We start from the raw sequence: 13,812 nt of genomic DNA, 5'->3' as shown, positions 1-13,812 counted from the left end.
AAAGTAAGTCATACAAATGCTTTGTAGATTAGTGAACATGAGAAATAAGTGCCTCTAGGTCTTGGCCAGAATTAATTTTACCCTGGTCTGAGCAGTTAGAATTTATATTATTACAATTGTATTCTGGTTCATGGAGATATATTATTTATTCTCTATTACCTAAATCGCATGTTCCTGGAGGATTTAGAATAAGGACTCAATAAATACTTATTGAATTGAATTGAATATATAATCCAATAAATAGCTTCAATAGTTGGAAGTGGGAAGAGAGTATTAGAATAAAAAGCCAAACAAGTCAGAGAAAATTTTTGAGATTTAAGTGAGTTTCATACAGTAATTTAAATAAAAGAAATTGTTGGAGAAGCTGGAGACTGATTTACACAAATGAGTCTGTCTAGACTAAGCGTTAAGATCTGGCAAAGGAACCAAAAGAAAGAACCAAAAAAAGAAAGCTTAGCCAAAATATGGCATTAGGATGGTGTATGGAAGGAAGTGAGAAGAAATGGAGTGGAAATAAATGTGAGCAATCAAATGAATGTTTGATAGATATCTCTGAAAGATTTTTATACTCAGTAATCAACCTTTCTGTCCACATACCATTAGAATATGAATTTCATTTTTGGTCAAATACAAATCTACTACGAGGATCTCCACTGCTTTTTGTAACTTTACAGACATCAGTACCTTGTTTTTTTTTAAGAAAATTCTAAAGGACTAATATTTCAGGAAATTATATTTGTAAGCAAGACAACTCAGTTGGACAAATATCACAGTATAAGATACATAACAATTCCCTAATTGTGTATTCTTATCCTGATGAATTAGGAGATGTGATACATCTTTCTCTTGTCAAGAACTCCAACTCTTGAGGACACTTTGACATGGCCTAATGCAGTCGAAATCAGAAAGGAGCTAAGCCATCTTCCAATAAGAAATACAGGTTTTAGGAGAACATGGTGTTTCTCAGCAGGGGTATAATAACGCAGGGGGGTTGCATGTCTTCAGTATCTGTCTGGTTGCAGGCACTGTGCTATGCATTTCATTTTACTGAGAAAGGAGGAAACTGAGCCCGTGGAGGTTGACAATACACACAATGTCTCACCACCAGTAACTAGCAAAATTGAGATTCGAACCCATGCCTTACTCCAGTCAGTGCTTTACCTACTACCAACGCTGCATCTTTACATCATGCAAAAGTACCTCAGAGTTATTTTCATCTGCAGTATCCCTCCACAAGTAGGCAGACAGAAAACCAGAAAAATGAAATGAATTGACCCTGCTATAATTCTCTCATATTTCACTAAGGTATTTCTAATTAAAATCAACATAAAAAGTAAGCAATATATGTTATTATTCAAAATAAGCAAAAGTAGTAATCTTGCTGAAATAAAATAGAACTATTTCGTAGTTTTATGATTTTCCCTTTAATTTTTTTCTTTAATTTAATTTGAAGATTATACTAGTTCCTTTGAATACTTAAAGTGTAGCAAACCTTGGCATTACTAAGAACTGGAACCTCATCCCTGGCTTATAGTTATTCTGACTGAATAGGCGATTTGGCTGCTGCACAGATTGAGTCTTTATGGGAAAACAAGTCAATCAGTTGTGCAGTACATGAATCTCTGAAAGCCACATGCATCACTTGTCTTTAAATCATTCAACATAGTTTGGCATTCAATAACTCATAGAAATAAATGCTGAGGAGAAAAAAAAAGGCAAAATAAATGTTGAGACTTTTCTGAAAATTCCTTAGAAATTAATACCAGTTAACTCTTAAATAACCTTCAAACTTGGGCTTTTCTGTGTTTCATATTGCCATTCACAGTGAGAAGGCAAAATAAATGCTGAATAATCAACAAGGATTGTGTATCAGAATGATTTAAAATGACATTCCCACAGAAGATGAGAAAACAGAATGAAACAAAACTGTATGGACTGTGAATCCCTTTCAGCTCTTATTTGAGTGCATTTGATTGAAGGTCCTTGGAGGTGACAGGCACCACCAGGTATGGGGTTGATGATGTCTTACCCATCCTTAAGTCCCAGGAAAACCCTCAGTGGTATTCTTGGAGCTTGCACTCAAGGTGCCCATTGCCTTTTGACTACAAATCATTTATTTGGTAAAATAGAGGGTCTCCATGATAAAAGATTGTTTGCATATGAATGCCCCAACAACTGGATATAAATTTCCACTTTAACTTTGTTGACCCTGAAAAACCTCTCATTGGTCAGAGATTCCTGGTGCCCCCTATGTTAAATAACTCAGTCTCAGTCCAGCAATACTCTCTAGCTATCTATCTATCATCCACTGTCTCAGCGTTATTAATCCAGAGCTTTCAAAACCTCATTAGGTATCTTAGTGTTGGAGTCTGAAAATGCAGGCTTCATTTAGAAAGTCATATGCTACATCCAGAATGGACTGTGGCTTCTTTCTCAGTCTGTGGAGCCAAAGAGCCTGATCAGTTGGCAACCCCAGTTCTCTCTACTGACTAGACTTACTGTCCTACTCTCTCAAGGTTGAAGAGAGATAGTGTGATATTTAATTCATGTGTCTCAATTAATTTTCAAGATCCTCACCTATGTGAAAATGCTTTTGTTTTATTCTTCATTTCTAAGAATGTTTAAAGCCAAAAGCATCAAAGAGAAAGTCAATCTCGGGGCGCCTGGGTGGCTCCATCAGTTAAGCGTCTGACTTCAGCTCAAGTCATGATCTTGCGGTTTGTGAAGTCAGTCTCTGTGCTGACAGCTCAGAGTCTGGAGTCTGCTTCAGATTCTGTGTCTCCCTCTCTCTCTGTCCCTCCCCCACTCATGCTCTGTCTCTCTAAAAAATAAATAAACATTAAAAGATTTAAAAATAAAAAAGAGATTCAATCTCTCCAAAATTCAGCTGTGATAGAAAGTTCAATAAATATCCCCAGAAAACTATTACACATTGTAATTCTGGTCCCACTTTTTAGATGTACAACAAACTTTTAAATGATGCCAAAACCCTTGGGTGCTTATCCAAACCTTCACTAAGCTCCAGACCTCTTATGGTTCACTCATGAATAATAGGCATCAGATCCGTTAAGTTTAATTGTATCTATATTGTCTCTGGTTAAAGTAAATGGGAGAGAATGAATGCCACAAACTTTATTTAATATTCAGAAGGCCTAGGATGGCTTTTTACTGGAAGACCATGTCCAGCTCTGGCTCCAAAGGCCAAAAGACAAGGAAAATTTGGGTAGAATTCGTTAAGGCCCTTATAGGGACTGAAAGTATTCAATTTAGGAAAGAAAATAATGAAGAATTCTTTTGTGCATTTATTTATTTTTTTTTTTTAATTTTTTTTTTCAACGTTTATTTATTTTTGGGACAGAGAGAGACAGAGCATGAACGGGGGAGGGGCAGAGCGAGAGGGAGACACAGAATGGGAAACAGGCTCCAGGCTCTGAGCCATCAGCCCAGAGCCTGACGCGGGGCTCAAACTCACGGACCGCGAGATCGTGACCTGGCTGAAGTCGGACGCTTAACCGACTGCGCCACCCAGGCGCCCCTCTTTTGTGTATTTAAAGAAGTGAGTAAATAAACTTTTATTGAAGAGCATGAACAAGGAGTTATTTTAGAATAAAGTGGGGGTATTACTCATGTTTGATGAAACTATTTTCTAACATCTAAAATTATTGGATCTGGAATTGAAAAGTAGGGGTAATTATAGATTTTTCTTTGACATATATAAAATAAAACAAGTCTCAGGGACTTGGGTTGATTTATGCATCTTTCACAAAGATGTGTGGTTAGATTAGGTATTTTCTGAAGTTCTTTTCAATTCTAGATTTCTGATTGTGGTAGCCAAATATACAGTTTTGTCATAGGTCTACTTAAAGTAGTGTTTAAGTAAATCTAGAAATGTGATGAAATAAATTGCAGAAAATGGCATTGCCATTTACTTCTAAATGGAGAGGATTTGTGTGTATTCCTTTAAGTAAAAACATAGAAACCAAACCAGTCAACTACAGATTATACAAGAGTAAAAGCAAACAGCACACAGTATAAGAGCAATGAAGCTCTGCTGTATAGCCTCTGAGAGCTCATCATAAATATTCCCTTAATCGGAAGGTGAGCTGAAAATAGAGAAAAATAAGCAGTTTGTTGCAAGGTCATTCACACTAGCAGCCCCAGAAAACATTTGGAAAAATGAAATTTGTCTTTGGTGCCTTTCTACTTTACATCTTAAGCTTCAAGTATCTTTTTACTGCCATCTGGCTCTTCAGAGTCATTCCTAGCAGCAAACGCATAGTTTCTGCTCCCTTTATCATAAAGACACACCCTTTGTTATTAATTGTTTCAGGCATGATGACTTCAACGCAGATTTTTTAGTGATATTTCCCATTATTTTGAGTTAAATTATGGTTTATGTATGCCCAAGGATGACATATCCTAAATAGGTTATGTGTCTGTTTCCATAGTGCTTCACTGCTGAGAATTCTGGGCCATTGGTTAGAAAAGGACTAAGGAGACATTTTGCTGTGCCTGAAATCCTACCGATCACATGCCTACCTCATCTATGTGTTTTGACCAGCATAGATGAACTAGCAAACCAACAATCTGGATTTACATGTTCAAATTTCTTTCTCTTCTATTTCCCCTTTATCAGATATAAACAATGCATATGTTTTTCTGAATCTAAAAGCAAATCAGGGACATTGAGTGGCTCAGTCAGTTAAGTGTCCTACTCTTGATTTTGGCTCAGGTCATGATCTCAAGGTTCGTGAAATTGAGCCCTGTGTTGGGCTCTATGCTGACAGTGTGGAGTCTACTTTGGATTCTTTCTCTCTCCCTCTCTCTCTGCCCTGCCTTGCTCATGCACTTTCTCTCTCTCTGTCTCTCTCTCTCAAAATAAATAAAATTTTTTTAAAAAGCAAATAATTGTGGGGCACCTGGGTGGCTCGGTCGGTTAAGTGTCCAACTTCGGCTCAGGTCATGATCTCACAGTCCGTGAGTTCGAGCCCCGTGTCGGGCTCTGTGCTGACAGCTCAAGGCCTGGAGCCTGTTTCAGATTCTGTGTCTGCCTCTCTGCCCCTCCCCTGTTCATGCTCTGTCTTTCTCTGTCTCAAAAATAAATAAACGTTTAAAAAAAAAAAAATCAAACAATTGTTTCAAATACTTTTTAACTATTTCTGCAAACTCCGGGAAAGATTAAAAAAAAAGGAAGTTATGTTTAATTCATTTAACAGTGATTATAATATACCTGTCTCATTATATGAATTGGGAGGGTTTGTTAATTATGTCTCTCTAATGGAAAATTTAATTTTCTTTGCTACATTAATTGGAAATAAAGATTTTTGGGGATTTTAATTTTAAACAGCATTAATGACAGATGATTCCAAGAACATTCAGTTACTTCCTGGGGAATCTCAGTAAAATTGAAGAGATTTGTTTATCTTACCAGGATTTAGTGCTGTGCACAATTTATATTTGTCACAGCACATATTGGTTTTTAGGGCTAAAAGAAACAATTGCTTTAGGAAGGTCATTTAACACTTGAGGTTTTTGTTGTTGCTGTTATTTTGCTTTGTTTTGTTTGATAGGGAATGGTCAGATAATATTTGGAACATAAAGAATTATTGGGTTGTGCAGAAATATTTAGCATAAAGGATATTATGAAAATTCTATTCTTAACTTTTAAATATCCCATGCAAAGGTTGTATCCCCAGAGCACATCAACTAATAACACCTAATATTTGTTGCACTTTGCAATTTTTAAGGTGTGTTCACAATAAGTCTTTCAATCATTACAACAACCTTGTAAAGTAGAAAGGATGAATATTATCTCTGTTTTATAGATGAGACCATAAAGTTTGGAGATGTTGTCCCTTACCCAACCAAGACCACACGGATAATAAAGATTAGTATCCAAGTTTGGTTTGGTTCAATGTGGTATTTGTTCCTTTGTTGCCATTGTTTTGTTAGGTCCTTAGATTTATTTCTTTAGTAATCATGGTTCTAGATCATTTTTACTGGGGAAGCTATATAAGTGATTTTTTTTTTTTCCTGCAGGAACCCAAGTCCAAAAATCTCTGCTTGCCATACACATTGCTATACACAGGCATAGGCTGATGGGTCTCTTCTAAACTGTTCTGATTTCCAAAAGGTTGAAGATGCAAGGAGATGACATTACTAAAATGACTTGGTTCTCGGTGCGATGCTATTTGCATCTAAGTTCTTTCCAATGCTGCTTAAAAACGTGGAGAAGTATGGAGTCAATAAGGGAAATAGGACAATGCCATCTCGTGATTAGGAGATCTGCTAAGAAAAAAATTTCTAGAGAAAATCTAAATATGATTCACAGGGATATTTAAGTATAATTCTAATCTGCTAAATGTAGTGGTCTAGACAGATTTGTTTAAAGTTTAGGTTCGCTTGTCAATAGGGCCTCAAGTCTGGTCCCATTTACAGAGAATTCATACTGAAATGCAAACTGAAATTTATAGGGCCAGCATCATGCAGTAGAAAATGCATGGGCTTTAGAATGACCTTTATCTGAGTTTGTCTGTATAATCTGACTCTTATAGTGGAGTAACTTCCGCAGAAATTACTTTACCTCTCTGGTACTTACTGTCCTCATCTGTAAATGGCACATATTTGGCTTTTAAAAAACATGAATTCCTATTCTGGGGGCTTGAATGAGAGCCACAAGTGTCGTTTACGTGGCTTCACTATGTTCAAACAGTAGCAATACCCGTAGCAGAACACTTAAAAATCAAGTTGGGCAGTACCTTTTAAGGATGACTAGGGAATTAAGTTCTAGGACATTGTGGAAAAATTGCCACTGTAAGCAAAGACAGTGGTGGAAACTTGCTGTAAAATTACCTTCAATCTGAGATTTTAGTATTATGTTGACTTCCTTGTATTTACTTATGAACTATAAATGCAAACTATTTGCACCTCTTATTAAACCAAAATAAGTTAACATTTATTAAGTGAGATAATATATTTGAAAATAATTTTTGTAAGTTTATTTATTTATTTTGAGAAATAGAGAGCAAGTGCGGGAGGGGCAGAGAGAGAGAGAGACAGAATCCCAAGCAGGCTCCGCACTGCCCATGCAGAGCCTGATGTGGAGCTTGAACACATGAAACTGTGAGATCCTGACCTGAGGCAAAACCAAGAGTTGGACACTTAACTGACTGAGCCACCCAGCCACCCCTGAAAATAATTTTTAAGTGCTATAGCACCTTAAGGAAGAAGAAATAGAAAAAAAAATCCTATTTTCATCAGTAATATTTTTGCTTTGGTTTCCCATTAGCTGAAGACCTTCTTGTATTTAGGCTCAATGATATATATTCTATTGCAGCTTCACTTTCATATGTATGCTTCTCTAATTAGAAAGGAATCTGAAAAAAATCAAAGACTGTTTTGCCTTGGTATTCTTAAATAACTGAGCTTAGACTTATTATGTTTCTACTCTTCAAACTCCGTTTGTCCACCTGTATTATTTAGACCTGCAAAAACCCAACACCAAGTCCTGCCTGTGTACAAATTAATGCCATGACCTCTGCTGTCTTGTTTGCATTTCTAGAAACAGCACTTAAATGTGTGATTAAAATCATGTCCGTTCAGTAAGTAACTAATAATGTTTGCATCTTGAAGATCACAGTCATTTATCAGGAATAAGGCAGCTTTACTTTTTTACAGGAAATAGAAAGCAAAACCTCAACAAATGGATGCAACCCTTCAGAATGGCTCTCAAATGGGCAGTGCTGAAAATTGATCTGGTTACTTGTCAATTGCATTATTCAGACATGACATCAGAAACAAAGCTGTAGCCAGTGCTAGCTCATTGCCCAGCCCATGACAACCTTTCATAAATAAAAAACCTACTCTGTAAAGATAGAAGCATCTCTTGGACTGTAAATTGAGCCTTGAAACCTAATTAAACAACTTTCCACTAGCCGCATTAATAAGCACTGAACCAGACTCTACATAAACAACAAAACACTTTATAGCATATCATCACAAATGTGTCATTATCTAGAGGAAAAGCAGACTGTTGACTGAGATAGTCCCTATATTTATTTCTGATTTTGCTTATGATCCATTTTATAGACTAGCTTGTTAGATTATAATTGGCTGAAATCCTAAATTGAAATCTTTTGGCAATGACACACTCTTTCATGTTCTTCAAACAATTCTGTTCTGTCCCATCAGTGCAAAAGACATCATGCTTCTTTACCTGGGGGATTATTTTCATTGAGAATCACAAGTGATGCTGGTGTAGGTCTTCTTTTTCTGATCTGTAAACAAAAAAGGCCCAGCTGAGGTCAGTGAGAATCAGACACTGCCCCTGGTTACTCTACAGCTTGCAAAGCTATTCCATCCTCATCTTTGCCCAATATATAAAAAAAAAAAAAAAAAAAAAGCAAACTTGGGGAGAGCACACAGTAGGTTCTCACTATTGGGAATTATAGAAAGACAGATAATAGAACCGTCAGGTTGTAGTATTACCTTCTTTGGTCTAAAAAGGTACCTTTCCACAGAAAAGAAATAGTTGTATATGATCCAGTGATGCCACTAGAATAGTATGCAGTGTAGGTAGGAGGATGACTTTCAGTGTCTCTCTTGGAGCCTCATAGTATTGATGATGCTTTCGAGATTCATTGTCCTTATTCTTAAGCAGAGTAAAGACACTTGCAAAACTTAAATTTCTAGCAGGTTAAATTTAACAGCATTCGTTCTTAATTTCAATTAATAAGGCTTTCTTATTTTCTAGTAAAATATTTAGGACAAATAAAGAATGAGTATGGATTTTATGAGAGTAATTAATTTAAAACTAATAGGTTTGATGTAGGTTTTTTTCTTAGTTAAGAGTTACAGAAGCATATTAAGATTAGAATTTCTAACGTGCTCTTGATTTCTTAAACATACAGGTAAACTCTTAAAGTCTATGTCAATAGAACAGAAGATAAAATTTACCAATGACATTTTGTCCAGGACGGAACCAATGTCCCATTCAACATAGTTACATGTTCAAGGTTATGTTTATCTGGGATGATCTACTTCAGGTTATCAAAATATCCTAGAAATTTATGAGCCCCAGATTCAGTAATCATTTTTAAGACTTTGTATAAAGTATTTGTAAAAGGATTCAGGGATAATTTAGACTTTAAGAAATTAATGAATTAGATTGATGATCCCATAAATTGTATCTGCTTTTGCCCCCCTACTGTTGTAATTTTACCACAAATGGTCTCATAAGTGGTTCCATTGCATCAAGAGTCTAAGTAAATCCGAATATGAAAGGTGATACATGTAAATCAATCTTACAGGAAAGAGAGAAACAGAGAAATATAGAAATATAGATACATAGATATATTAGACATAGAAAAGGAATCTGGTAAATGTTTGCTACTATTTAATATCTGAATAAAATGTGTTAAATTATACATACACCTACAAATCCTGTCTATCGTGTATTACATATAATTACTGCTTTGAATATATAATGAAAAGTCTTTAAAAAATATTAACCCTATAATCTGAAATTATTCCAAGGTTTAAGGTTTTCATTGTTAAATGAATCTTTTTTATTTTATAAATAATGAAATAAAAGATTGCTAATTCTGAGAATTTTTAAAGTTTCTCTGAATGTTAAACATGTTAATTTAGTAAGCAAAAGCAAACAGATTTCTGGATCCAAATCTGAAACACTAATATAAGCATTTTTCTCCTTAACTGGGGCTAATTTTTTATCACACGAAGTGCTGCATTTTAGCCAATAGGTCACCCAATGCAACTCAAATACAAGTGCCATATGGAAACCAACTTATTTCTCGTTCACATAGCGTGGAACGTCACAACAAGGCAGATTCAAGAAGCAGAAAAGCTTTCGGTTAATAAGAACCTATGTCCATGTTACCTTAGATACAGGAACTGGTCCCCACCCAACCCCACCTACCTGCTCTGCTGCTTCAGGAGCAATCTGACTCTGGAATAAAGGCACAGCAAATTGTATCTTTTTGGGACTGTTGGGCTCCATGATAATGATGAGAATTAGAGACGTGAAGGGCTCAGAAAGACTAACCCCAGGTGATGTCTGGGATGTCTTTCCTCAGGCACACTCCACCCAGCCACACAGGGCACTTCGTAATAAATAGCTGTAATTCCAGAGCGAGCAAGTGAAGATGCAGAGGTCTGAGTAAATCCCTTCTTCAACTCCGCAGTGATGGCTGGCTTGCCTGTTCCCCCACCAATCCCTTGGAACCTTTCAGCACAATACAGAAAGGAACAATAAGCTAATTGTGTGCTTCTTCACTAATACACATGCCAAGCATTCACTCAGCAGCTAATTGAAAATGTAATGCTAGCCTTGAAGGACCCGCTGCCCTGGGATTTGAAAGAAAGGCTCTATCCACTGTACATTACTAACCGGCTGCTCAAAAGTGCAATGTAAGCTCCCTCTGAGTATTGCAGGGATGGGCAATTCATTATTGATGAACATAAAGCAGGAAGTTTATACGGTTGGGGGAAGGGTTTGGGTATGAAATCATTTCATTTCTCTTGTAGCAACTTGTAAGTCAGACACCTTTGCCATTTCACATTCAGCCACCAAACTGATGAATGGTCACAGACAGTAAGCCACAACCAATAATATCAGGTATATTTACGCTGTGAGATCTGGTTAGGTAAGACTGACCATGGGAAGCAGACTATCTGTGGTATAGTAAGGACACTGTCGTCCCGGACTGAGCAGATTTTAGTTCAAGTTCCATCTCTATCATTAATAAGCTCTGTGCCCTGAGCAAATCACAGGCTATGTCTAGGCCCCCCAAACCTTCATCAGAAAAACGATGAGATGGGACTCGGTGACCTTTAAGCTCCTGTTCTGTTCCAGCATTCTATAATTGTAGTTCACAGTTTTCATTAGAGTGGAAAGTATTGGACAGCTAAATTTAGCAAATAGCTTGAAAGTCACTGCTGCTGTAATGACCTCTATTTCATTTCCTGGTGGAGCCACTTATATCCTCTGATTTGGAAGAATACAGAAGTGACTAGAAAACATTAGTGCAACCTAATGATCCATCATTGTGGTTTATTGTCAATAGTGGGGATATATGTAAAGAAAAGGACTTGAAAAAAAAAAGCATAAAAGAGGTTATCTCCAGAATGATAGAGGATAATGGTCATGGTGGGTAGTGGTGAAGGTAGAGGGAGACAGTGGCCTGATCTCCACATCTGTTAATATCTAAGGGGAGGCAGCAGCATAGCTAGATGGCCTTCCTGCGTTCAACTCTTTTTGTGAAGGTAGCCTGAAAACGAAGTTGTTTAAATGCAAGAGAGAACTTGAGTACTCTACTTTCTTATTTGAAAGATTTTGTTTGATGAACATTAGATTTTTAATATGTTTTTGCATTTATATAATACATTTAGACACTGAATATTATACCAGGCACTTACAAATGAGGTTTTCTTTCTTTTGCTTAAATTCTGAGTCCATACTAGGAATCCATCTTAATGATTGAAGTATGTGGTGTTCTGTTGAAGGAATATGGAAAGTAGTATGCATTATTCAAGTAGTTTTCTATACCCACTAGGGGAAAAAGCAAATGAAGATGTGGATGTGAAAGCACTTTCACTCAGAGAACAGTGCTGACCAGCAAGACATCTTGTGATGCACTCATCCTTGCAGTGTCAAAGGGAAACTTAGAAATTACATTTTGTGTTACCGTTTACAAAGTCCCAGAGTGGAACCTGAATCAATATCATTAATGAAGTAAATTTCTCTATTTCTTCAAATTATACAAAAGGAAAACAAGACAGTATTTCTAGTGAATAATCAATCCAGAACTTCACTTGGCATAGTAATTTCGAGCATGCACTTGGCAGCCTTGGGTTCAAACCCTGGCTCTGCTACTTACTCAGTTTATCAACTTGGCAGGAAGAGAACTTTCTTCTTGTGAGTTTTAGATGAATTAATTCTTTAGAAGAGCTCATTGTAAGGCCAGTACATGATAACTACTCAGAGAGCTATTATTTTTTTTAAACTAGACTTCAAAAGACTTGAAGATGTACGTTCTTAATCTGAATTTACTAGGCTCTCTGCCTATTGGAATATTTTGATACCAATCAGAACACTAGGTGATAAAGTAAAATTTATTTCTATCCACAGAGGGTCTAGACTCATCTTTGTGTTCCCAAAGCACTCAGCTTAACCACTACTTAGTATAATAATTACCAGTTTATCTTTTCTGTTTAGCATTTCACAATGTCACTTATTGACATAGTGCATATTTATTGAGTAGATAGTACATCTACTCCATGCCAGGCCTTTTGCTATGGCATTAGAAAAGAAACTGTGTTAAAAGATCCTTGGGGTCCTTTTCAAGCTAAATTGCTATTTCAAGTATCACTTAAAATGCAACTTAAATTTGAAATAATCAAAAACTTTAATATGTTTATATGGGCAGTATAGTTATACTAAATATTAGGTGTACATTTTTTTCTCCCTGTTAGAGATAATAGTAATAGCCTACCCTTATATAACACTTAGCACATGCCAGGTGCTATTTGAAGTGCTTTATCTGCACTAATTTATTTAATACTCATAATCCTTTCAGGCAAATATTATTGCTGTCTTCATTTTTAATTTAAAATGAAGAAACAGAATCAGAGAATTTAGGTAATTTGCCCAAAGTCATCTGGCAGAAACAGGATTCAAATGCCATCAATTTTGCCTAGAGCCTGGGCTTTAATCAGATGGCTGCTATTCTATAAGGGCCTACAGAGAGGGGGGTGGAAGGTACCAGAACCTACAATGGTTAGATGTTCTACCGGTTCAAGTTCCATGGTAAGAGATCTTAAGATGACATGGCATATGGATAAAAGGAAAGAAAGTAGCATGATTATAGGATCCTAGTAATCAAGAAGATCTTACATTTCATGTTAGATATCAGAATAAAATGGAAACTCTAGAGTTGGGGGTTTTGTCACCAAGCTGACTTAAAAGAAGCCAGTTTTACTTTCTCTCTCTCTCTCTTTTAAAGTAATGGGTTCTATCATTAAAGATTAAAAATGCCTCTAGAACAAGCAATAACTGTAGTCTCTCTTCAAGATAAGTGATACTGTGAATAAAGAAGGTAGTACATTAGGAGAATAGTCCATTAGGCCTTCCTAATTTTACTTTATAATCTCTGACCCTATTTTCCACAGCCCCTTCAGGCCGCACTTGACCCCACAGCCAGCTTTTCTGTGGCCTCCTCTACCTTCCTGAGAAGCTTTCCTGCCCTCCCTCATTTTCTCCAAATTGAATTCATCCTCTGACTGCACTTCTTTAGGATGTCACCCTCAGATTCTTCAGATAAGATGCACCACTCCTTTCATTCTTCTCCTAGTATTTACTTACATGTACTTTTATGTTATTCTACAACGTCCTATGTGTTCCTTCAGCCTCCCCTCCTACACTGCAAACCCTTTTCTGTTCTATCTTAAACATATCCAGAAAAGCATAAGGTTGGCCAGGAAGTAGTTACCAAATAATTCTACTTAGGAATCTCCTATCTGATATTGTCAGGAAATGAGATGTTTCAATATAGTGAATTTTCCCCAAGACTACAGTTCAACCTTTTAAGCACCACGCCAGGCTTTTATTTTGATATTTTAAGTGGACATTTAAAACATATTCAGGGGCTCCTGGGTGACTCAGTCGGGTAAGCATCCGACTTCAGCTCAGGTCACGATCTCATGGTTTGTGGGTCCAAGCCCCACATCAGGCTTCACGCTGCAGCTTGGGGCCCGGAGCCTGTTTCGGATTCTGTGTCTCCCTGTCTTTCTGTC

At 36.7% G+C, this 13,812-nt stretch overlaps 1 protein-coding gene across 2 annotated transcripts in view; it reads right to left on the bottom strand.

Annotated features, from left to right (window-relative positions):
- PPP1R1C (protein phosphatase 1 regulatory inhibitor subunit 1C) overlaps nucleotides 1-10,393 on the bottom strand; it is a 119,814-nt gene extending 109,421 nt beyond the window's left edge. Inside the window, exons 1-2 of one of the 2 annotated variants that reach the window (XM_043577215.1) lie at nucleotides 9,938-10,393; nucleotides 8,216-8,276 (exon numbers count right to left, since the gene is read on the bottom strand). In XM_043577215.1, coding sequence (XP_043433150.1) covers nucleotides 8,216-8,276; nucleotides 9,938-10,018 — 142 coding nt within the window. In that variant the 5' untranslated portion in view covers nucleotides 10,019-10,393. The remainder of the gene's footprint in view (nucleotides 1-8,215; nucleotides 8,277-9,937) is intronic. The other variant, XM_043577214.1, reaches the window with a different exon arrangement.
- Between the last annotated feature and the right edge of the window lie 3,419 nt (nucleotides 10,394-13,812).

The sequence above is a fragment of the Prionailurus bengalensis genome, chromosome C1, assembly GCF_016509475.1.
Source record: "Prionailurus bengalensis isolate Pbe53 chromosome C1, Fcat_Pben_1.1_paternal_pri, whole genome shotgun sequence".
Taxonomy (NCBI): domain Eukaryota; kingdom Metazoa; phylum Chordata; class Mammalia; order Carnivora; family Felidae; genus Prionailurus; species Prionailurus bengalensis.
Note: the sequence above shows the minus strand (reverse complement) of the source record. Positions and strands in the feature narration are given on the sequence as shown.